Genomic DNA, 25762 nt, shown 5'->3' with positions numbered 1-25762 from the left:
AAAGTGACTGATTTGATATGAATGTGTTAGAAACAACACACACATAACACACTTACATCTGAATAACTGAATAATAATAACAGAAAAGAAAAGAAAGAAAAGGGGAAAAAGACACAACAAAAACACAAATTCAATCCAACATGAGACTAAAAACAAAAACTTTAAATGAAATAAATCAAATTATGAATACAATGAAAACCAAATACGGTGTGTGAATGAAGCATGTCAGAATAAAAACACTAAACACACACAAATAAAGCAGTTTCTGTTTTTCAGCATCACCATGAAAAGCAGTGGTGGAATGTACTAAGTATGTTTACTTAAGTACAAATTTGAGGTACTTGGGTATTTCTATCTTACTCTACTTTATACTTATTTTTCAGAGGGAAATACACTATTAACTACATTTTTCTGACAGCTGTAGTTATTAGTTACTTTTCAGACCAATATTTTGTGTGTCAAACATGTGATCAGTTTATAGAATATGCATTGTTATAGATTAAACTATCCAACAGTAAACAATGATTGAAATTAGCTCTACCTTGTCTAAGCAACAGGTTCATGTTGCTTAATAATGCAGGAATAAAAAATTCCATTAATAAATTTATCAGAAATGTGAAACTTGGAAAGGAGCCATTATCCATAATTAGCACTTTTATTTTTGATAATGTAAGTACAATTTGCTGCTAACACTTGCGTATTTTAATTTAGTAGGATTTTTAATAATTAACAGGACTTTCACTTATGACAGAGTATTTTTTTTTTCTTTGTGTTATTGGTACAAAAATAGTAGTAGTCTACTCCTTCACATTTCTATCCTTCATATCCCTAAAACTGAACTATTTCTGAGATGTGATTAAGTGGAAGGTTTTATCCAGTCCATGAAGATTGAACCGTAGACTGTGGATTATTAAACTCAGCACTGTAACTTGATCATTGGCTTCACCAAGCCCCGCCCACGCTCCCGGAACAGGAAGTACCTGCGCGTTGCTGCTGACGTTGGTGCTATACAAAGTGATGATGGCGTTCACAGATCAGTCTCTCCTGGACTTAACAGATAAGGAAACCCGGGAGAAACTGTCATTATGGGATCGCCGCACCGACGCCATGGCTCCCCTCACGGAGAAACAAACGGACTCTGTCCTGGAGATACGAGCCGCAGCTGAAACGCTCTCTATCCCGCCAGAGGTGAGCTGTGACTTCGGAGCCAGCTAGCTAGCTAACAGGGTTGCTAACTTACTTTTTAAACGTCAGTGAGGTTAACCAAACCCCGAGGCTTCCTCTGTATGAACTTAGTTCACCTCTCTGCCATGTAAACCGGACATTAAAATTAATATATGACGTAATGTTAGGTTATAGGCTAAGGAGCGGGCTTGTACTTACGCCACGTCAAGCCGTTCAGCTAGCTTCATATGAAGGGTTGTTGGGCATGTTTAGAAACAGAGAGAGCTCTGCTTTATTTTGCAGTTGCCCATTGAGGACTTGTGCAGCCTTTCGTCGCGGTCCTTGCAGTCCCCCTTCACGGCGACCGTGCCTGCTTCAACAGAGGACGTCCTGCTCAAGGGTTTCCAGATGCTTGAGATGGAGAATGACAGGATAGAGACTGCACAACAGGTGACTTGTCTTTGCCAGCAGGGAACAGAGCTGTACGGTACCATAATAAGATGTGTGGTTTTAATACAATGCCAATTTGTGTTGCAGTTTTTTGCTTGGTTTGCCAAGTTACAGTCAAACATGGACCAGGATGAAAACGTAAAATACAGGTGCGTAAAAGTCAAAGTGCTTTTCATGCATACTCTGTGGTGTCATACTGCATGTATTGGCCACATGATTGTTAAGTAGAGGGCCGGCGTAGAACATTGTTTCTTGAAAGGATCAGTCTGAAACAAACCACTTTCAGACAAGGCAAAGCAGTGTTGTTCACAGTTGATAGCAACATTTCATGACAAGTAAACTTAACATGCTTAATGTTAAAATGCCTGTTCACCACACCCACCTACCCACCCAAAGCCAGTTAAATCCCACATCCGCTCCACACATCATAATCTAACCTGGTTTCAGAGCTCTGAATCACTGCCCATATCTCTCATTTATTTTTCGATTCAAATTAAGTTGAAATAAATGCCAATTCAGTATGATTATCCGGCTAGCTAGACATAAACGACAGCTACAGACATACAGTAGCGAATCATATGCCAGCGGAGAAGTTTCAAGTTTTGAAAGTGGCCACAGTTGTGACAGATCTCAAGTCACCAGGCTGTGTGTTTCAAAAAAATGCAAAATGCGTTTTTTCTGCTTCGTGTTAAAACATAGTCAAATTGCTATGCAAACCATCAGGTAGCTTCACTGCATCGTCAAGTCTTTGGGTAAGTAAACTGAAAATGTGTCTACCTTCCCTTCAGGAAAACCAGAGATGATCTAAACTGCTACCAGGAACAATGCGATGCTATTCTGAAAGATGTCAGTGCTGCTCTGGAGCACTTGGACTCTCTTCAGAAGCAGTATCTGTTTGTGTCCAATAAGACTGGCACCTTGCATGAGGCGTGTGAACAGCTCCTAAAAGAGCAGGTAAGCTGCATCTATTAACCCAGGCTGATTGCTGAGATTTGATGAGTAGAGAATGTTAAAATTGTAACGCAACTGAATGTATTGTTCGTATAGTCCAGGACTGGCCAAGTATTTAGAATGTTCAAACCAATAAACTACTGTAATGTCTGTATGCTCTAAACACTGGAGCTGTTCTAAACTGGGAAATTGTGTAAAAACAACTGTGGTAACACCCAAAGGACTCACTGAAGATGGCTATTACACTATCTGGCTCAGAACAGCATGACATAGATAAAAGCTTGTCTGAATATAAATTGCTAACAAGCATTCTGCTCTGCTCATTCTTTCAGTGGCATACTTAATGTCTTATTGACGCTGCAGTTTTCATTCCCCCCCCCCAGATAGCTGCTTATGTTCACAAATATATGTAGATTGGACCATTCGAGTTGAACTGAACTTGAACTGAAATTAAACTGTCATGCCGCATTGTGTCAACTGTGGTTTGTTGTTTTCTCTCTTTGCAGTCCGAGCTTGTTGACCTGGCAGAGAGCATACAGCAGAAACTGTCATATTTTAATGAGTTAGAAAACATTAACACGGTAGGCTGTTTATATTTTTTTTTTTTTTTTTTTTTTTTTGGTTTGGTTTCTTCATCTTGACACATTTGATAACTAAATGTATACATTTTAAATGATGTCTTTATTAATTTCTAATTAGATAATATATTTAATTATTAAAGACCAGCAGTTGTCCCAGATAAAAACATTGTTCTGAAGAACATGGATGTCAGCTACATTTCTTACATAATTATTTCTAAAATGTTTTATTAAATTAAATCTTTGTTTCACTTTCTCAACCTTAAACATAATATAAAAATATTAAAGTAAAATCTGTAAAACTGGTACTACATTTCTGGCAGTGGTGACTTTGCCAAATGAAACAGTCTTTTAATTATGAAGACCAAGAGCTTGAAGATTGTAATGAAGATCTTTTTCTTTGTCTTTGCAGAAACTGAACTCACCAACCTTGTCTGTAAATAGCGAAGGCTTTATACCAATGCTTTCGAAATTGGATGACTGCATTGAATATGTTTCTTCACATGTAAGTAGCTTGCACCCTCTGCAGTTTTTTCAGTTCTGTCTGTGCAGATCTCATTTTATAGATAGAATAATTAAACACTAAATTATGCTCTTAAGCAGTAAGTGTGACTGAATGCCTTCTATGGGAATAATGCATATTCATACCTTCTGTGCTACAAAGAGTTTTCAGTCTTTTTCAGTCAGTGGGACTGTGATAATAGACTGTTGACTTGTTGTAACTACAGGACCGCTACCCTTCTAGTATGATTTATGCATTGCAGCACATGGTACGTGATTACAATTAAAGCGATCTAACACTTGCTTATCTCTGTTGATTGCAGCCCAATTTCAAGGACTATCCAGTTTATTTGGCTAAGTTTAAACAATGTCTATCTAAAGCTATGCACTTCATGAAGATCCACATTGTAAACACTATGCAGAATCTCACAAGCCAGTTAACGAAAAGGGTAAGGAAAAGTCACATTTCTTCTCTAACGCAGTCAACAACCATGTATAGAGGCATTGGTACTGTATGTGGCTAATCCAATATCAGTACTTGATTGGTTTTGGTTTTTTTGTCTCCCCCAGGATCCAATGGGCTTGACTAATGCAGACAATGCCTTTACTCTTTACTATGTTAAGTTTAGAGCAGTTGCACCTAAAGTTAGAGTGAGTATAGTGTTTTAATATCCACTGAAATAATGCATGGATCATTTTTCTGTAACAAAATTAACATTTTCATTTCCATTATTTTTCAGTCACTGATTGAACAGATAGAACAGCGAGCAGAGAAGATTCCTGAGTGAGTATTAACATTTCTCCAGAATAAAGAAGCAGCATTAGCATTCCTGTATATTATTGCGACAGTTCTTGTGGCTAAATGAACTCATCCCTCTTTATATTGATGTGAGCAGATACCACCAGCTCTTAGATGAAATCCATCAGTGCTACCACAACCAGAGAGAGCAGCTCCTCAGTCCCAGCATTACATCCACCATTACAGACCTGACCAACCAAAACAGCAAAGACCACTGCGCTCTGGTAAGGCACGGCTATTTCAAAGCAGAACTGCCCTTTAAATATAGTAAGGTGACCTTTTGAGCTTGCGACGAATGCACGGTTTGGCCCCTCTGGGGTATTTTCTGGAGTGTTTGGTACAGACACAAAGCTGTGCACATGATAAATGAGTTTAACATGAGATTGTGTAGAGCGGACATCCAAAGCTTACTGTTTTTGTTTTATTCACAAGCAAATTAATATGCAGCCTTGTTTGCATATTCATGTCATGCCTCCTCTATGAAGCAGTTACTATTACGCTGCTCCTCTAGTGTTAAAAAATGTAACTGACCTCAAGGTTGACACAGTAATCCATGGTTAAACATTTTTATTCTAGTTTGATACTGCAGACATAACCGATCAAAGTTTGGCACTTGAACAGACCATTTATTTTGACGCTGTTGTGGCATTTTAAAAGCACTTCACTAATTGGCTTGAGGGGGGTACTATAATTAAAGGTCAGAATTTCACGCAACAAACGTCACAACAGCCGCAACACCTGCCCATGAGTTTTTTCCTTTTAATTAAACTCGAAAGGTTATGCGTCTTGTTAATGATTGCTGTAATGTTCGTTTATGTGGGAGGATGTGTTTGCTTTTTTGAAGTGGAGCCAAAGCAAAGTATTATTAGGCGCTGATGCAGGGTGGTCATGTGTATTTGTACAGGTTCGCAGTGGCTGTGCCTTTATGGTTCACGTGTGCCAGGATGAACACCAACTGTACAATGAGTTCTTTTCTAAACCTACACCAAAACTAGAGTGAGTACACAGAGCCATCGGCTTTGTAGCGCACCTGCAGGCAGTATGTGTTTGTTTAAGGTGTGATGCTTCAAAATGAGAGCCATTTAAAGTTTTGCTTGAAATGTTTTTGTTCAAGTTTGCATAATTATTTTTAGACATTACTTTATTCCTTAACTTGAAGGAACAGAAGTGTAATTTTAGACTTCTCTCAGTTGTACAAAGCAATTAAATGGTATTTAATCTCTGACAGCGAGCTGCTAGAGAAGTTATGTGTGTCCCTTTACGATGTCCTCCGGCCTCTAATCATCCACATCATACATCTGGAAACCCTGTCAGAACTCTGCAGTATCCTCAAGAATGAGATGCTGGAAGACCACGTTTATAACAATGGTAGGTTAGAGCTCTTGTTCTCCTCAAAGCTTTTTTTAACTTGTCACATGAGGTGTAAGATATTTAGTCACTAAGATACAGCTATGTTAATATATTACCATAGAAAAGTTTCTTGTGTTACAAAATTATCTGTCAATTTTGCACGAAATAAATAAATATATATATGACGTGTATTAAAAAAAAAAAAAAACTTTAAATGTCCGGACTGCAGCCAGCGGAGACTACAGGAAGTTACTCTTGACTAAGAAATAGTTGGTCACATCACCTCCCAGGAAACGGCAATTGTGGTTTTTATGCTTTTTTGTATGGATTAAACAAATGAGAAAGAGCGTGTTAATTAATGTGTTTTAGATGTGCTGGTGGGTGGATTGATGATGTGCGGGTGGACAGAGCCACACACATTTAGCACACAAACTTGAGTTTATCAAAAATTACAGGGTTTTGTGAAGTTGACCGTCCACTTATAGGGTAACTTCAGTATTTTTCTAACCTGGACACTATTTCCACATGTTTTTGTCTTAAGTGACTAATGGGGACAAAATTATTTTGAAATTGGTCCTGTTTTTAACCCTTTAAAACACTAAAATCACACAATAACACAAACTAACCGATCGAGGCAGCGATACACAAGCAACTTGTGTTCCGCAAGAAGAAATAACAGATTTGTTAACAGAGTGTAGTGGCTTTGAACAGAGTGACATAGCAACTTTTTGTAGCTTTAACAAAAGGTATCTTGCTCTTAAAAAAGTATGAGCTTGTCAGTATCAGAAACAAGCACTTTAGTGGACATACTTATTCACTCCTCATTCGTTCTGGTTTCCCATCACTAAACATCAACTTTATGCTTAAGACTCTACAGGCCTCATTGATTGTATCTATTCACGACAATGCATTGGACTGGAGAGCAAAGTTTGTTGTTATTTTGATACTGGTTCAGCTGTAATCTGACCTATGTGTGCTTTAATGTAGCTGCTCAGTTGGGGGCGTTTGATGCAGTAGTGAAGCAGATGCTGGAGGATGTCCAGGAGAGGCTGGTCTACAGGACTCACATTTACATTCAGACTGATATCACAGGCTACAACCCAGCTCCAGGGGATCTGGCCTATCCTGAGAAACTGGAGATGATGGAGGTAAGTCTTAGATGCTGAAAGTTTTTTCCTTTTGTAACATCTTCAGAAACAGAACCTCTTTATCAGTTTGTCCCAACCAACTTTAACAAATTAATATTTCATTAGTTGTTAATGTATTGATTGTTTTTTTGGATTAATCGTTTAGTCTATAAAATGTCAAAAATAGGTAAAAAATGGCCATCAAAAGTTTCCAGAGCCAAAGATAATGGTTATCAAAATGCTTGTTTTGTCTAACATAACAAGAATAACTGTGTACCGGTCCTTGCAAAGCCTTGATGTTTAAAGTTGAATTATATGTAAATGTAAGTCTTGCAAGGTCTTCTGGCCTGTGAATGTTGTTAACGTGTAGTTAAATATGCCTATGAGTCTTAACTAATGTTTTAAAGCTCTCAAATGTGTTCCGTGTACTGGTAAACTGTTTTCCTAATATCAAATCTCCCTGATAGTGCAGGCATATGCTCTGTGTGGCAGTGTATCTGTCATTTGTCTGTCTTCAAGGTCATATCTATCTATCTGAGTCTTAACTTATATTTTACAACTCCTTAATGTGCTGCATCTACACTAACTTACTATGAAATCTCCCTGCTGCTCTCAATATTTCATCAGATGTTTATTCTGCTTTCTGTTCATCTTAAGAATTGTGTTGCAAGTTGAATCTTCTTCTTCAAAAAAAACCTGTTGTTGGGGTGCGATTAGCTCAGTTAGTAGAGCCCTTTGCTGCATCTCCTCCCCTCTCTCACTCCCTCATTTTCTCTTCCTCTGTCCTGTTTGACAAAAAGGCAAAACAAATCTTTAAAAAAAACCTGTTGTTGAAGCAAATGGAAAAACATGACTTCCTAGAACTTAACACTATCTTATCTTCTAACTCTCTCCTTTCATGTCTTCAAAAGAGAATTGCTCAGAGCTTGAAGGAAGAGCAGATGAAGCAGATGTCACAAGAGTCCACGTTTTCTGATGTTCAGCTCGAGGATCCTGATGGTAGAAGAAACAGTAATGCTGGTCCGTGTGACACTTGCTTTTTTACAATTTTTGGTGTGACTGTCATTTGCCTGATTGCTTTTCCTCCTTTGTACAATGAATCCAGGGAGTGTAGAAGCATCAAGCCTACAGACATCTATCTCTCCTGCTGATCTTCACGGCATGTGGTACCCTACTGTCAGACGAACGCTGGTTTGTCTGTCCAAGCTCTACAGATGCATAGATGTGAGTCTTAAATTTTTATTTGTCACTAATTTATCTGGTATCCTAAAATATGTCAGGATGTGTGGTATATAATTTTCCCACTTGTGCATTTCTTATTCCTGTGTTTCTTGCTGTGACTTGGTCTTTTTCCAGAGAGCAGTCTTCCAGGGTTTATCTCAAGAAGCCTTATCTGCCTGCATCCAGTCCCTGCTTAGAGCTTCAGATATCATCCTTAAAAACAAGGTTAAGAGAAGAATATGGATATGGTTTTGTATTTTTATTTTATTATCAAAACTTCTGGAAATGTGCCTTTCTTTTGATATAGTAAATAAGATCAGCTCACTCTTAGAAAACATGCTCAGTTATTCAAATTCCGGTAGCAGGATCCTTAACTAAAGCAGCTGCGATGTCATTTAAAGTTTATTTTAATGGGTGCTTTATTATGCTCTACAGAGTGTTCAGCAGACCATCCTTTATTTATGGGCTTCTCTCACCTTCAAATTTGCTGTCTGTCTATTGCTAACTGGCCCGTTTCAACCTAACACTTCAAATCAAAGCAGCAGCATCAATCTCAGAGGATGCGTTCCCACCCAATGTTGATGATGTGTTTTTCTAATGTTTTAGTCACTAGATTTGCATAAATGGTGTCAGTTGCCTTTTTTGTCTCGGTAACGTCCCTTTCCAGCTATGGTTAATCAGCAGTTATTAATTAGACATATTCCCTTATCGCCTGAGCTTGTGCTTTTTATGTTCTCTGTAGCTTGGCTAGTCAGCAGATGCCCTTTTGTGTTGGCAGCCTGCAGTGTGGATTTAACAGTGTGCTATCACTTTCTGTAGACACAAATAGATGGGCAACTTTTCCTGATCAAGCACCTGCTGATAATGCGTGAACAGATTGCCCCATTTCACACCGATTTTGCCATCAAGGAAATCTCACTGGACCTGAGGAAAACGCGAGGTAAGATAATTAAAGGTGGAGGGGAACATTGGTGTTCAGCTCCATAAAGCCAGTCATTACATTCTCATGCTCATTAAGCAACTTGTGCCTATCACATGCACCAGTGGCAACAATTAATGTGGAAATTACAGTGTAATCCAACACCATAATGTACATTAACCGATGGCTCACAGGGCAGACTTACTCCTCCTATCACCCTCATCTCAGTCAAGGTCATATTAAATTTGTAGCACTAGAGGGCACTCTAATTCTACACCAGCCCAGATTTAATCTCTGCTTTGTGTTAAGATGCTGCCTTCAAAATCCTGAACCCTAAGGCTGTTCCCAAATTTTTCCGACTAAACAGCCACAATGCCATACTTGAATTCCTGTTAGAGGTAGGTTGTTTGTTTTTTTTTTTGCTTCTTTTATGAAACATACCATATGTACTTTAATAGCACCCTGCCGTAGGGAAACGCCACTGGATAGTGCTAAACCCTTTTGTCTCTGTGGCCCCCAGGGAACACCAGAGATAAAGGAGCACTACATTGATTCTAAGAAGGAAGTGGACCGGCACCTGAAGTTCAGCTGTGAGCAGTTCATCCAGCAGCAGACTCAGATCTTTGTGGGGACACTTGAGGAGTTTCTCAACAAGGTAACTGTTAGAGTGAAGGCAGAGTTAGCCTCAGGCAGTGACGGCTCATCCTGACCTTCATTTTTTTCTACTTTTACCTTTAAATAAATCTTTTATAAAATGATTTACTTATTAACCGATCACTGAAGGTCTCAGCATTTTACTGACGACTGAAGATAAAATGGCTGATATTTAATTCTGTTATTGGTATTTGTGAGTGCGTGTGCGCACGAAAGTGGTTTGATATCTTATTGTGTTCTGAAAGCTAGCAGTAATTGTACTGCAATAATTTGTTGCCGTTTTTTTTTTTCTCTACCCACCTCACTTAGTTTTCTATTGTTGTTTTAAGTAAATACTAGCCTTTGTCTAATTCAAGACTGGGTTGAATTGAGCCCAGTTGGCAACACCTTTTTTTTGTGCCTGCTTGCATGACTTACAGTAACACCGATGCAAATTAAGTCTTTTCAATGTTTTGACTGTGTCTGCACTCAGGTTGCAGCTCTTAAAACTATGGCTATCCAAGGTGGTCCCACATACAGTCTGTCTCAGCAACCTTGGGCACAGCCTGGTAAGATTTGTCTCAGGAAATGCCACTGGCGTCACACTGTAATTCATCAAAACTTGTACAGCGAATGCTAGAGGGCATGTCAATGTTTTTATTTTTTTTGGGGGGGGGGGGGGGGGGGGGGGGGGGTGTCTTATTTTCCCTTCAGTACTTTTTTTTTCTCTTCTCTCTTTTCAGCTAAGATCAACGATATAGTGATGGCTACCTACCGGGTGATGAAGAGCAAGCTGCCAAGCACTTTACAGAGCATGTCCTTGTACTTAGCCAATAGAGACACGGAATTCATCCTTTTCAAGCCTGTCCGGGTGGGTGGCAGGAATGCTAGGGTGTAGCATGTGCTGCTGCTAGTCCATTTCTTTTCAAGTCATTGTTAAATCTCAAAGAGTCCTTTTATTCTATTTTAAAAGTATTTACAAAGCAGGAATACCATGTGCTTATACTCAAAAGTCCAATCAGTAATTTGTTTGTGTAATTTGAGAGTTATTCACACAGAAGAGTCCAACTCATAGATAGAAAGTTTTTTTTTTTGTTTCTTCCTACTCATGTAAACAAACCTCTCGCAGCATCAGAAGTCATTCAAAACTTATATTTACTGTTTAGCGAGGGTTAGTCACTTCAGTTAAGGCCTGTCAGTCAGTTTTGTAGAGAGACAGAGAACAGTCTTGGGTTGAGCCTTTTGTTTAAATTTTGGCTTGGAGATTGTGTCTTTAGCTGTGATTGAACTCTTAATAGAGAAATCTTTGTGCTGCCTGTGTACTGTTCATCAAGGTGCCAGGTGAAGCTGAATGAGAGAGAGAGCGAGAAAGAAAGAAACAAAATTCTGCAGTTGACATGGAAACAAGATAGTGAGGCAACGTAGGCCAAATGGAAATGTGGTATTAATTTCCCTCCAGCACACGGTAATAGGATGGCTTTTCCCACAGAATAACATCCAGCAAGTATTCCAAAGACTGCACGCTTTGCTTCAGGAGGAATACAGCGGAGAAGATCTTCAAATCATAGCATGTCCATCTATGGAGCAGGTACAGTACTGTGGGATTAGCACATCCCATAGGCGCCTAACATAGTTTTAATAATACTGCTGCAACATCGAAAAACTGCTGAGAGCAACTTCAGTGGAGAAACATTTGATAACGTGTGCCAGCTCTCTCCCGGTGAGCACTCATCATGTTTTTACGGCTCTCTTTCAGATTAACCTGCTACTGTCTGTGAATAAGTAATGTTCAAGTTTGGTGTGGCAATGCTGGTGAACACCCTCTGGATAGCAATGGGATGTTGCAGCTCCAGCCATGACCAGGAGCTGTGAGGCTGGCTAGGCGAGATGACCAGAGAACTGCACCTGAGCTGCTAGCTGGACTGGGAGTGCTGAACTAACAGCAAAAAACAAAACAAAATCCTGCACTAGGCCAAAGATTCTCTGACAGAGGCTCAAGTAATTACAAGTATGTCGAGGTTCAGGAATTCATTTTGCAGTCATAACAAACTGGAAAGTGGAGGGTATTATTTTGGGTACTGAGTTGATCATTTTGGACTAAAATTGAAGGTGGTGTTATGTTTAGGGTTGTTTTCATGTAGGAGAAATCCATTTTGACAAGGGTGGATTTGTGATCACAGTCGCATCTCTCAACACCAAATTGGTTCGAGTAAAAATTATTTTCACACTGCGAGGGTGCGGGGTGAATTGCATTTAGCGTATTCAGACAAGGACACTTGGGGTGTGCAAATGGAGGCACTAAAGGGTTGTTCATCAGCCAGGTAGCTAATGGCCAGTAAGGGGGCTTGCATTCTGATGCCTGGATTCCCTCGATGATTTGGAAGAATAACAAGAGAAAAATGCTGCAAGATATTTTATTCCTCTATTTTAAAATGTAGCAGCTTTTGTAAGATTCAGTAGAACTCTCTGTTGGCCTGATGTGCTACAGGACACTGTTCCAACAGGTTTTCCCCTCTGATCAGAGCAAAACCACACTTTTGTTATTCTATTGCAAATATGTAAAAAACAAAACAAAAAAACCCCCAGAATGAAATCTTATGTTTTATACTTTTTTCTTTTTGTACAAGTTGATTGAAATTAATAATTTTACTCTGGTAAAATAATGGGCTGATGACCTTGGCAGTTTTTCGCTGTATATTGAATGATTTATGGGTATGTTTCCTAGTGGTCCTCAGAGTAACAAAAGCAAGAGGACAAAATCAGTGTAACAATTGCTTTAGTGTGTCCCATGTAAATGCTGTGTACAGATATTTATGAACATTCTGATTAAAAAAAGGTTAATGACAATCTTTTGGTTTTCTTTCTAGAAAGCACTTTGTCGTTGAATTCAAATTGTCGGTACTCTACAGTAGGAGTCACTTCACACACGAGAAACTGCCATTCAAGGACATCATCGGCTTTAGGGGGTCTTCTTGGCAGACTGTTGCTGTTTCATTGGCAGCCGCCGTCTTTCTATCTGTGAGATGAGGCTTTGCTGGGGCTTGACCTTCTGTGCACTGACAGTCTTTTGATAGGTGATGAGGGACTGGATGTTCTGAAGCAGGACATTGATCTCTGCACTCTTCTGCTGCAGATAACTCTGAAGCATGTCAGGCCCCGGCAGCGTTAGACCTTTGCCTTGATTCAGCTACGGCAGCAAGGAAATATAAAGCAAAGCAATGATTGAACCTAAAATTGGCTCTGCCCTTGTATTTTAGCTAATACAACAAGCCAGACAAACTTACTTTCAATTTTGCCCCTACATTAAGCCGCACACTGTATTTGCCAGAGGTGAAAGCGATGCAGATGTGCTCTTGGGATTGAATGCGGATGCTCAGGTGAGGACTTAGTGTCAGGCAGAGGGGCTGCCAGGGAGGAACATGATCATGATGCTGATTGTCCAGCCATCTCCAATGTTTCTTCAAATCTCCTGTGTCACTGCAGTAGGTGCCTCCCCATGGAGTCACATTCACCCTAATAAAGAGAAGCAGCTTGTGAACAATAGCTTCCCAGGGTTTTATTGTCTCATCCAGACAGGTCATTATGTCTTGTCTGCTGCCAATTTGATCAATAATTAAAATGAACTTGAAATGCTGCTACAGAGAGCGGGGATAATGAAATGCATTCTAATTACAAAATAGTATGCTGTTGTGTTTACGCTATGAAATATTAGGAATGATTAAACAACCAGTCATACCAAATACAGCCATTGTTGTGATAACAGGTACCCTGTCCTCTGGTGGTGAATACTGCCTGGATGTGAGGCTGCTGACTGTCTTCCAGGACCACCGCACAAGACCAGTCAGCTGATTGTGCAGCAGATACAAGGATAGCAAGCCGTCCTGATGGATAGCTTTTAAATGGGGTTAAGGTGAGCAATCAAACATGAAGTATTTATGCTATCATGTCAGTGAGTAGTCACTTAGATTCACTTTCAAGGATACCATACATGCCCAGTTCCATCTGGTAAAATCATACTAAATGTTTGACCATTTTTGTAGTGCTTGACAAGTGGCATCATGCTCTGTTGAACCAGACAGATTTATTAATTGATGCAAGCTTCTGTACTCTCAGCTGTATTCATAACAGGGCCTCCCTTCAATTGTGATTTCAACTTAATGACAATACCTTCTGTCCAGCATGTCCCTTAAAAGAGAACGTGTTTTCAGAATCCATGATTTCCAGGTCGAGGAGGGAAACGTCCTCTGTGTCATCTGAGAGTTGATTGTGTAAGGTGGCAGATGCTTGTTGTTTGAGTCCTGTAATGTAAGATGTAACGGCATGTATGAACAAAGAGAAAGATACGTTTAAACTTTCTTTTTTTTTTATCTGCATGAGATAACTGTCTGTGGTCGATGGTGTATAACCTGCTTTAGGGGTCTGATGATTTGAACTCCTATCAAATTCCAAACCTTTCAACCTGCGGTGTATCACGGAAAAATGTAGCAGAGGTTCAATGGCATAGAAATTTAATTTGAAAACCATTTAATGGTGGAAGCCAATAACGGACAAGAGCGAGCCTGACCTTTGATCTTTCTGCATCGCTGGGTGCGTATCAGTCATGGTTTCTTCAGTGATAACTGTTGCACCCTTCAGCAAAATCTTTGATAGCTTCCATGCCTTCTCACAGCAGAAAAAGTGATACAAAGAGAGCAAGAGAAAAAAAGACTAGTGTACATGTAGAAATGCTGGAAAAAATCAAGCATTCTGATTGCAAATATGCAATTAATGTTTATTAACATTTATTATTATTCATCTCTTATGGAAACAAAGCAAATTGTAAACTCTATTAACATCAATGAATACTTAATTTTCACAAACAAATCACAATTTATAGCATTGATGTATACTAGATTACTTTGAAATCTGGATTCATGTGGTATGAATTTCCCTTAGTAGGTCATTCTTGGAAAAATGTTACTTTTACAAATAATCCACAAAAGCAGACAGAACATTCAAGTGTCCAATATTAAAAAAATAAATTAATATACAAGTTTGTTATCAAACTCTGATCTAAATCAAGTAAGGTCAAATTATCTGAAATTCAAACACCAAAATTCAAAAATCTAACTGGAAAATTCAGGCTACCAAGGATACATTTTTTTGTTGTATTTCAGGTAAGTCAAGTAAACCAAAATACCTGCTGCTGGCATTAGAAGGAAAGTCAGAAGATCACCAAAGTCATTAGGATTTATCTGACCCTAACCCCAAATTATAGTTATAACTATATTCATGATTCATATGATTCCTGTGAATATACATTGTTGAAGTGATCAATTAAGTAATATCGTAGATGTATTGGTGAAACAGGAATAACTAGACAAAATGTTTTCTCCTTTGTGTTTTTAATTGCAAAGCCTCTCTATGAGCTGTAGGTGAAACTCACTCACTCACAGGATCACAGTACAGGTAGGCGCGCTCCAATACAGTCGCGTGATTCAGATGACACTCGCAGATCAGAATGAATCAGAAAACGAAAAGCAGAATAGACAAGATGGAGGCAAGCCTGTAGGCTACTGTGCCAGTTATTGTTTATTCATTGTGTCATCTCAATCAACATATTTTTAGGTCACAATGACCTTTAAGTGTTTCCTATTCAGCGTTGGACCAACTGTATTGAGTTATGGCCAAAAAATGTGTTTTGTGAGGTCATGACCTTTGACCACCAAATTCTACTAAGTTCATCCTTAAGTCCATGTACACATTTGTGCCGAAGTTGAAGAAATTCCCTTAAGGCGTTCCTGTATCTCTACCAGTGCCAAGACATAAAAACTACATAAACAAAAGGTGTCCAAATATTCCAGTTAATGAGGTATTCAAAACGTATGTTAGAGTCGGGCATGTTTTAAAACAAGCACCAGTAGTGACAGGTAAGTTTTCTATGAGACAAACGCAGACTAATTGCATGTCCCATGAAGGAATTCATATTTCTACGAGAAGAGGAAAAGGAGCGGTTTAAAAGTGTCATTTCCCCCCTATACCTTGTCCAGATTAGTTAAAGACTCCTCAGTTTCTCCTTGGCAGGCTGTAGGAGTTTGGGGAGTTTCCTTGCTGAGCGAATCCAACACTTCATTATCTGGGGATATCTCCAACTCAGACTTCATGTTTTTAGGAACGCTCTGAGGAGAAAAAACAAAGACGCTTCATAATTTATTAAATTCTTTGAGGTCTTTTACTTGTGCTTCATGAATAAATCAAAAACTGTGAAACGCCATGTCTCTGGATACCATGTCATATCATCTTTCACAAGATAAGACTTACATTGTGACAAGGATAGACAAGGCAATGAAAACTCAAATTCAGTTGGTTTTTTTTGCCAATTGTAAATGCATCTCTAAAACACACAAAAAGCTCATATATGCAAATGTTTTCTATTCACCATTTGTCTAAGGTCCCTCCACAAAGTGCATTTCAAATGTTAGTTTAATGACATGAGAATACTCAGTCAAGTTCAGAGAAACCTCTTGTATTCCGAGTGTCCTAGCAAAGCTTTTAGTTTGCCAAGGACATCATTGCTGCATGTGTGAGAGAGAGGGATTTTATAAGCTATAATAACCTTCATCGTAGTTCGTCGTTGTAAACCATCTTGTGGGTATTTACCCTGCCTTAACCCACTCTTTTGCCCAGATGTCAACCCCAAATTCTTGTGGGGAGCTTTTGATGTTTCTTGGTTTGGGTATTCATAGTCTGCAGATACAAAAATAAATTATTCATAATTATCTCAAGACATTCACAGCCATTTACCAACCAAGGTCAGAGATTCATAATTAGCATGAAGTGTGAAGAAACGGTACCTTGACTGTGTTCTCCCTCGTTTCTCCAGTTAGTCTGTGTACCAACTGTGACTCTGGTGACAACTCTCCCATCAAATGCATGGATTGTCAGATATTCACATGAGCTTACACTGGAACCAGTTCTTTATTATAAAATTAGTAAGCCCAAACATGTACATGGGGTATCTCAAGCACCTGTACCATATATTACAGTCCAATACCTGCCCTGCAATAAGTACTACCTACTGTGTGGCAAGCATAATGTTAATTGTTTTAGACTGAATCAGATGCCCTGATTTCAACTTCATGTTTGAAGTCAGTTTTTTGAGTCTGTCAATCTGTGGCATTCATTTCCTAACCTGTTTTTGTTTGCAAGCCCAGGATTTGTTGTTGAATCCATCTCAGATGATGTGCCTGGCTGGTCAAGTGTTTGCATCTTCACCTTCCTGGTGTTCTTGACTCATTGTGAAAAAGGTAAGCAGAGAATCCACAAAAAAACAAAACAATTTGAATCAAATACAGAATTCCCAAATAAAAACAATGTTTTGCTTCTAGTGTACCATAGCAACCATAGTACAATAAGAAACTGGTTCTATGGTAGAACAGAAATTGGAGAAAATGAGAGAAAACTACTGAGGTTCTTCTAAATCTGCCTCTTCCTTGATCTCTTTTCTTCTATAATTATATAGTTCCTGCCATTACTTTTGGTTGTTCAAGTCATTACATTACATTGTTAAACTACATCTCATCTTATCATATGTATACAGTATATTTTTTTGTTTTCAATGGCACTTTCCTATCCCAGATAGAATAGTATATTTTCTTAAAAATATCAGAATTATTGTGTGTTTATGCTCATGCCAAACAGCAAATTCCAGAGTAAAGAAGGAAAGAAAGAAAATATTTATATATCTGTAGTGTGTTTTCAGTATGTGTAAGTGTAAATCTGCCATATTACTCACATTCAGTAGCAGAATGAGCTTAATAATTTAGCGGTCTGGGAATAACACTAATTAACAGCCTTCCAGTGAGCCATATATAGTAACTAGATAATGGAAATAAATCATTACATAAGTCTGCAATTGTCTAGAAGACTAGACTAGTTATAGCAGATCAAAATAATGTCGCCATCAGCCACAAGTAAATTGAAAATGCATTCAAATGAAGATCAGACCTCATTGTGTTTATTTTCAATATACAGCTATAGGTACCTGTTGACAAAGCATGAATATGGTGATTGGAAAGCACTGTATACAGCAATGTATACAGCAATGTATCTGTTTTGTTTTAATAAGGGATGTTACTAACATGGTTTATTTATCACAGGAATCCTGGGGTTTCATTTTGACCAGGAAAGCACTGCAGCTTTTGTCGTACATCATCCCTGTCTGTCTCTCACAGCCTTTACTTTTTTCTTGAATTTCTACTAAACCTTTGGTGAAGAATGCTATCATGTGTTTGAGTTGTTCTAAACGCTAACTAAAATGCTCAAAATTGAAATGTTAACATACTGATGTTTAGCAGGTATAGTGTTCACCACATTCACCATCTCAGTTCAGCATGGTAGTTTTACTTTTACAAAACATTATGACAGCAATATGAAAAGACATTGCAATAGACCAAGCAGAGTAGCACCCATCAACATTTGCTTCAGACTCTGTCGATACTATAGCTGTATATTGATACGCTTTACACCACAAAGCATTGCTCTCTAATGCATGTAATTTAGCATTTGCTAATACATTATGTTGTGTTTACTTCCTAAATAAATTAGAAAAAATATACAGAATCTGAATATTCAATTAAAAACTTAATCTCATGCCATTTTACTCAAGGGGCCCAAAGGAAGCTTTGCTTTTTGCCTGTAAAAATCCTTAGCAACATAATACCAGGATCGCATTAGGTTCGGTATTGGGGACATGCCTGACTCAATGGTATGACAATACAGTAACATAACATGCATGGGGGGCAGATGAACAGTTATTATTATTGTTTGGTGTTTTTCAGTAGTTGGATTTATTATAATAAATCCGCCAAGTAATTACTGGTTAGGCAGGATGGGAAGAGTGGTGTTTCAACTGTGATAATGGGCATGTGATGATTTTGGGAGATGAGTGGTGGGATTAGATGGATGATGAAGAGAGGATCGAGGGGGATTTATGTTTAACTATGTGTTTATGGTTTAGTGTCTGTTTATTGTTGCTGCTGCCCTGTTTGTGTTCTTATAAAGTAGAAGACATGTACAACTTGTGTAATCTACATTGAACAAAATTATAAAACCAATACTTTTGTTTTTGCCCCCATTCATCATGAGCTGAAGTTAAAGATTAAGACTTTCTCTATTCCTATTCCCAAATCTGTCGAAATCTGTTAGTGAGCACATCTCCTTTGCCGAGATAATCCATCCACCTCACAGGTGTGGCATATCAAGATGCTGATCAGACAGCATGGGTATTGCACAGGTGTGCCTTGTGCCTTAGGCTCAAAAATGTGCAGTTCCATCACACAGCACATCCACAGATGTTGCAAGTTTTGAGGGAGCGTGCAATTGGCATGCTGACTGCAGGAATGTCCTCCAGAGCTGTTGCCTGTAAATTGAATGTTCATTACTGTACCATAAGCCCTCTCCAAAGGCATTTCAGAGCATTTGGAAAATCCAACCGACCTCACAACCACAGACAACGTGTAACCACACCAGCCCAGGACCTCCACATCCAGCATCTTCACCTCCAAGGTCGTCTGAGGCCAGCCACCTGGACAGCTGCTGCAACAATTGGTTTGCATAACCAAAGAATTTCTGCACAAACTGTCAGGGAAGCTCATCTGCATGCTTGTTGTCCTCATCGGGGTCTTGACCTGACTGCAACGTCGCACAGCCATTGAAGAGGAGTGGACCAACATTCCACAGGCCACAATCAACAACCTGATCAACTCTATGCAAAGAAGATGTGTTGCATTGAGTGAGGCAAATGATGGTCACATCAGAGACTGACTGGTTTCTGGACCCCTGTGGACCCCCCCAATACAGTGAAACTGCACCTTTTCGAGTGGCCTTTTATTGTGGCCAGCCTAAGGCACACCTGTGCAATACCCATGCTGTCTGATCAGCATCTTGATATGCCACACCTGTGAGGTGGATGGATTATCACGGCAAAGGAGAAGTGCTCACTAACACAGATTTTGACAGATTTGTGAACAATATTTGAGAGAAATAGGCCTTTTGTGTACATAGTGAAAGTCTTAGATCTTTGAGTTCAGCTCATGATGAAGATGAACTAGCTTCAATAACAAGTCAGGTGTTGGAAATATTACCTTGGACTCCTGAATTGTTGAAGTGCTAGGTCACTCTGTTAAGTGAGGTATTTAACTGGATTTCACAGGTTTTTCAGTCTCATTCATCATTCAATTATGTGGTGTAGCTATTCGATTTCATAAAAGCAATCAATTTAGCACTGAATCCATCCCAGCAGATCTTATGGAAGGTATAAACTAATTTGTTCCTGTTGATCTTTTTAAATACTGTATATATGGCCCAAACACACACACTTGCCTAAATTGTTTTATTTTCTGCTTCAGTTCATTAAACTGCAACTATGAACTGCTTTCCGATGTTCACAGAAATGTCTGCATTGCCAAACCAATTGAACCAATCTTCCATAAATCTTTTTATATAAAGCTCAAGCCCTGCAGTCTGAATGTAACCGTGAATGACTATAAGCACCAGATACTGAAGAGGTTTAAAACATAAGGCTGGAAGCTGTAACACTGCCATAAATGATATCAGCTTTTGCCAATTCTGTATTTCTCTTTTAATTTACATGGGCCTTTATCTTTTCGGGTGACTTCTCCTTTTCAATTTGTCTGCTAAGCCGCTGCATCTGGGCAATGGAACCGTAATATGGCTTAATGTTGCTCAGAGTTGCAAAGCGGTGGGACAAGCAGGTCTGCATCTGGCCAAGCAGAGAGTAAATCTCTGAGCTCTTCATTTGGACATATCTCTCCAGAACATCTTGCCCCGGCTTGTCATGGCCCTCTGGATAAATGAGCTGCAATAAAATAGCATGTTGTCCATTTTCAAATGTCTCCTTTCTTTCTGTGCACATATGGCAAAACATTAATGACAATTTTCTGCCTGCAGTTTGACATGAAGGCTGCTATATTTTTCGTGGATTCTACAAAGAGATACACTTCTAGTAAATCACTATGTGCATTTTTAGTACATTTATGATTACCCACCTTAAGCTTTGAACCCACACTAAAGCGCACGCTGTTTTGCCGATGTGCAAAGGTGATGTACATGCATTCTTGTGAGTGTATGCGCACACTGATATGTGGGCCCAGGGCAAAGGTTAGAGGCTTGAAGGGAAGGGTACGTATATGCGGGTCAAAATACAACCAATTCCAGCGTCTTCTCTTTGCTCCTGTCTCATTGAGGCAGAGACCTCCAACAGGGGTCAGATTCAACCTTCAGACACATCACAGAGATCAGCAACACTCACATCCTGGCCTGTAGCATGAGAGCAGCAGGTTAATCAAAAAAAGCTGTTTCAGAAACCTAAGAGGTCTTAACCAGTTGGTGTCCAAGATACAAAGGTACATTTACAATTGGGTTTTGACATCTATGTTCAATTCCTAATTGACTAATTGAATTAAAAGAATAGTTTGTCATTTGCCGAAATATGCTTATTCGCTTATTTGCTTTCTGTAGCCGGTTAGCTTAGCTACCATAAGATATGGAGAGAGCTGTCCTGTGTCTGAAGGAAACAAAATACACCTACCATCATCTCTAAAGCTCACCAATTAACATGTTATAGACAATTTTAAAGACTTCCTGGCGTATTCGCTCATTACCTGGCAACTGCTCCCAATCGAGAATGTGAAATAACTTAAAGGTGCTAGTAGGCACATTTTTATACCTTCAGACACAGCTTGGCTGGCTGTTCCCTGTTCCAGTCTTTATGCCAAGCTAAGCTCACCAGCTGCTGGCTATAGCTGATGCACTGATAAGATATGATATGAGAGTATTCCTTGATGGCCTTATTTTGGTAAGAACTTTGCTTCAATTATTATAATAATAATTATTATGGAGTAACAATTACCATATCATTCCATTGGGATGGTAGCATGTGGAGTGGCCTTTATTTGTGAAAATGCCTTTGATGCTGGGCGCCACGTCCTTGTCCTCCAAGATTATGTAAGTGAAGTCAGCAGCTTCTGCAGAGGATATTATAATGGCTGCTTTCCCAGAAGGATAACTTTGTCTATTAAGGATCATTAACACTGTGCAAACCTTTTATCAAAGGGAACAAATGTGTATCCTCTCATTAAGTACTCTGACCTTGTCCTTGATCTTCCACTTTGTGCACTGCTTAAAAGGATACAAAACATTACCCGTTCCGTCTGGACACAAGGTGAGAAAGCATTGGCCACTTTTGTAGAACTTCTTAATCACTTCCTTGAGTTGTGACACACAAAATAATCAGGTTATTTATACATTTCTGGTAAATACATTGATGATAGTGTGCCATTATGAAGACATACCTTTGGCTCACCAGCTGTCGGTTTAAGTAGTGCAGACAGGCCAGTAATAATTTTAATATCTATCTCTGTTGATGGACTGACAGAGGTTTTATTTCTGAGGCCTGAACAGACAAAGGAGAATAGCCATAGTGTGATGTTTTGTCAGTGAGAAGCATGAAAGACTGCTTCATCATTTGTACTTATTTCTGTAGGCTAGGCCCCCAGGTTGCATACTTACTTAATTCTTTCTTCAAGTTGTCATTTTTAATTTTTCTCTGGAGTTGCAAATGTCTCAACCTATATTAGAAATTGACAAAGTTATTTTCTGCAGTTATTTTCTTCAATGCCAAAACTTGAAGGGCTTGTTCAGAATCAAATTCAGATGCAGCCTAATATTTCCTGCTACAGTAAAGATATTTGAGCTTTTATGGCGTGCAATGTAGTACAATATCAATATGTATGCAATGCAGTACAGTTACTGTACATGCAGGTCCTTAACAGCCTTCCACACGACCCTCAACAAATAAAATAAATGCGGAAGGGACAATGCACGCCAATTACTCACCTCTTCCTTGCCTGCTCTTTAGCAGCTTTCCTCTCCTTCTCACTCATGACAGGTGCATGAGGGTTCACATCAATCTTTCTATGTGACTCCTTCTGTGCCAATTTTTCTTTCTCTTCCAGGATAAGCGCTCTGATTTTTTTAGCTTGCTCACAACAAAAGAGCTGAATAAAAGAAAATTTTACTACAATAAACATTTCTCTTTATTTTCTTTTTTACTTGCAGTGCTCCTCCTCGTGAAGCCTTTCCCACCACAAATGGAGACAATTTTGTTATTCGGGAAAAGTTATCTGAACAGTAATTTAGTCAATGAATTATTTTCAGTTTCTTGTTGGAGGTAAACAAGCTGCACTTACCCTCTCAAAGTCTGTTTCATTTCCCAGCAGTTCACTGTGTATAAAGGGCTGACAGAGCTGCTGGCAATAGTCACACATTGCAAAATGCACATCCTGTTTAGATTCAACCTCTGGAACCTACAGTGCAGCAAAAAACAGATTCACAATCACCTCTCCACCTCTGATATTATAGCCTCCACATGCTGCTATTACTGTGGGGAAATGAAAAAAGGCCATCACTGTCATTTCCAGGCACTGTGGGCAATATAGAGTAACAGGACTAAGTAGACGGTACCTTTCCATCATGAGGAGTTTGTTTTGGCTCTGGCTTGAATGCTATGAGACGAGGTGGACCCACACAGGGTGTATCATACTCCTTCTTTAGCATCTTTTCATCCTCTGACTCCTGCAGACATACGCCAATCTTTTACTTTAGTAAAAGTAACAATACCACAGTGTAGAAATACTCTGGTAGAAGTAGAAGTCATGTAGGCAATATTTTACTTACGTAAAAGTACAAAAGAGTTACTATTAAAATAAACTGAAAGTACCAAATGTCATTATGCACAACGGCCAATTTTAGAATGCTTCATATACCATTATTGTATTATTGTTGATGCAATAATTTATAAGAATCACTTATCTACACCTACACTTGCACCTGGTAAAGGTGATTTTAACTAATTTACATTGCTACCTGAATCTGCAAAGTAACTTACTTTACTCAAGTAAAGTACCTCAAAATTGGACATGAGTAAACATACTTTCAACCGCCAGATTTTGAGCTGCGTAAACAAAATTGACTTCACTTGACTATAACTAAAACATGCTTTCTTCCATGAGCAGGTTACCTCTGAAGAATCAGTGTCCGTGCTTGCCACCTCTGCTTGCAACAACAGGAGGGCTTCAATTTCCTTTTGAACTGCACAAGAGAGAAATAATTGGGAATTTGACAGATGTCTAAGTCATGAGAGGCAAGAGGGGGCAGGAAGAGGTGACCCCTTTGCATCCAAACTGATGACATGGCTTACCTTGACAGCTGAAAGAGAGGCTCTGCTCCACCCACTCCCAATCTGTCTGGGTCTGAGTGCTCACCAAAGTAATGAATCTTCCATCCAGTGTGCGTACCTCTATGAACTCTGGTGAGACCGAACTGCTCAGAAGAACAGAGACACGAGACAAAGAATTACAGCAATGCTTTACCCGAACAAGTCTATTAATCTTACAGCTATAATAATTGATTTTTTGGGGGTAGAGGAACCCCTTAAAAAGCTAAAAGAAAAGTCATACATTTGATGTATTACCATCTCATAAAGTTGTTTTGGTCTCACGTTTGTTAGCAAACAGTCACGTCTTAACACATTCAGCGGACATTGAGCAACAATAATATGGAGATTATAATAAGATTCTCAGTCATCCAGGTCATAATTATCCAAATGAAGGTTAAAATCAAGGCCAACTGGACTTGGTTGAAGATCCAGTTGCCTTTGATTTTAGTCTTCCTTTGGACATTTGAAGTATTACTGTTTACCTGATGAATGCCAGTCCAATGCTCACTCTCCTGTCAGCTCCGTTTTTCTCTTTATCAATCCTTTAGAAAATATCTTGGTGTTAAGCTAGTGTTTGTCACTAACTTCATCTGTCTGCCATTTGGTGCTGGCTTGGTTGGTCAGTGATTTTATCAGAGCTTTATTGGTAAAAACAGCTGCCTGCTGAGATATAAATATCTAACAAGGGAAGTGAGGGGGATACATTTCAATAGTGGTGCTTTAATGCCTCATTGCAGCCCTGAAATACACTTGGTTACACTGAAATACCCAATGCTTGTTGGGGTGGAAATCATGAATTGCAAGTTTGCTGATTGATAACAAAATGTTACGTTTTTCCCCCTCCTAAAACCAACGTCATAACCCGACTTCAGTCTGAATAATGTTTACTTCTTGGACCACTTTTATTCATCGGAAGGGGGTGACTGACACCTGTAATCAACGCAACCATCCAATATTTTCAAAGGAAACCTGCACTCACTTTGACCATGCCATCGCAGTAATGGTGGCGTTAGTGAAAACAAGCATCACAAATTGGTTTCAGATCAATTTTACAGCATATCACATCAAAATGTGGGTAAAAGGAAGTAATACAAATACTGCGGGAGATTAAATTGTAATAGGTCAATGACATGGTCACTAAAGATACTTCTTAAGAGAATGTTAAATGAACATTTTATAGATCTTTTAGTCACGCTACTGTAAATTGTTCCTTACAGATTCTTTTTTATAGGCGACGTACTGAAGCACCATGGTTCTCTCCAATGGCCTATTGTGGGAAAAAAAGTTTATATGTAATAAATAATGAAGAGTACATAGACAGCCTGGCTGTGAACAGTTATTACACATTTTCATTTCAAACTCAACTAACTCACTTTTCTTAAGCAGTTGTTCTTCTGGAAGCACGCCAGCACATAGTTTCCCAAGGTCATTTGTCGCTAGCGGAGCACAGATTTGAGAGTTCAAAAGACAGCCGAAGTTGTCGGGTATGATATTAACAATGGGATCTTTCTGGTCTTCACATGTCTCGTGCTCCTCCAGGCTCTTCAGGTTGTGATAAAGCTGCTGAGGGGAGAAGTCACCTTCTTCAGGACTCTCAGGAGATGCACAGGCACCATCTCTCCAGTAGGATGGAGACTGACTCATGTCTTTAAAAATGTGATATGTCAACAGAAGTAAAATCTCTAGAGGACACTCACTGAATATTGCACGGTTCCATTTGTATCATTTTTGTTATTATTCAAGTGTCGTTGCCCGGCAGTAGTTTTGTATCAGGCTCATGTACATCAGAAA

The 25762-nt window shown here is 39.1% G+C and overlaps 2 protein-coding genes across 9 annotated transcripts; one reads left to right on the top strand and one right to left on the bottom strand.

Moving 5' to 3' along the window:
• Nucleotides 1-967: 967 nt before the first annotated feature.
• cog3 (component of oligomeric golgi complex 3) lies at nucleotides 968-12540 on the top strand. Its single transcript, XM_046053124.1, has 23 exons — nucleotides 968-1188; nucleotides 1468-1614; nucleotides 1702-1763; nucleotides 2403-2568; nucleotides 3072-3146; nucleotides 3556-3648; nucleotides 3968-4093; nucleotides 4215-4295; nucleotides 4385-4428; nucleotides 4541-4667; nucleotides 5348-5439; nucleotides 5672-5811; nucleotides 6781-6941; nucleotides 7832-7940; nucleotides 8026-8144; nucleotides 8277-8366; nucleotides 8961-9081; nucleotides 9370-9458; nucleotides 9581-9715; nucleotides 10187-10262; nucleotides 10437-10564; nucleotides 11183-11281; nucleotides 11450-12540. Exons 1-23 carry the CDS (start codon nucleotides 1018-1020, stop codon nucleotides 11477-11479), a joined length of 2481 nt encoding a protein of 826 aa, XP_045909080.1. The 5' UTR covers nucleotides 968-1017; the 3' UTR covers nucleotides 11480-12540.
• Nucleotides 12453-25684, bottom strand: LOC123973257. Of its 8 annotated transcripts, XM_046053120.1 has the most exons (25): nucleotides 25492-25684; nucleotides 25345-25407; nucleotides 25187-25238; nucleotides 24454-24513; nucleotides 23954-24075; nucleotides 23774-23844; nucleotides 23218-23328; nucleotides 22944-23060; nucleotides 22591-22751; nucleotides 22264-22322; nucleotides 22047-22147; nucleotides 21887-21960; nucleotides 21605-21760; nucleotides 20742-20970; nucleotides 16865-16959; nucleotides 16527-16648; nucleotides 16289-16419; nucleotides 15714-15851; nucleotides 14258-14352; nucleotides 14100-14152; nucleotides 13861-13991; nucleotides 13677-13756; nucleotides 13430-13585; nucleotides 12978-13206; nucleotides 12453-12880 (listed from the first exon to the last, which is right to left on the bottom strand). In XM_046053120.1, the coding sequence occupies exons 1-25, from the start codon at nucleotides 25613-25615 to the stop codon at nucleotides 12653-12655; spliced, it is 2958 nt and encodes a 985-aa protein (XP_045909076.1). In that variant the 5' UTR covers nucleotides 25616-25684; the 3' UTR covers nucleotides 12453-12652. The 8 variants fall into 8 exon arrangements, with proteins under 8 accessions (XP_045909076.1, XP_045909071.1, XP_045909072.1 ...); XM_046053115.1 differs by having other exon boundaries at nucleotides 25345-25684; XM_046053116.1 differs by having other exon boundaries at nucleotides 16527-16636; nucleotides 25345-25684.
• Nucleotides 25685-25762: the final 78 nt, after the last annotated feature.

This window comes from Micropterus dolomieu, linkage group LG07, assembly GCF_021292245.1.
Source record: "Micropterus dolomieu isolate WLL.071019.BEF.003 ecotype Adirondacks linkage group LG07, ASM2129224v1, whole genome shotgun sequence".
NCBI lineage: Eukaryota > Metazoa > Chordata > Actinopteri > Centrarchiformes > Centrarchidae > Micropterus > Micropterus dolomieu.
Note: the sequence above shows the minus strand (reverse complement) of the source record. Positions and strands in the feature narration are given on the sequence as shown.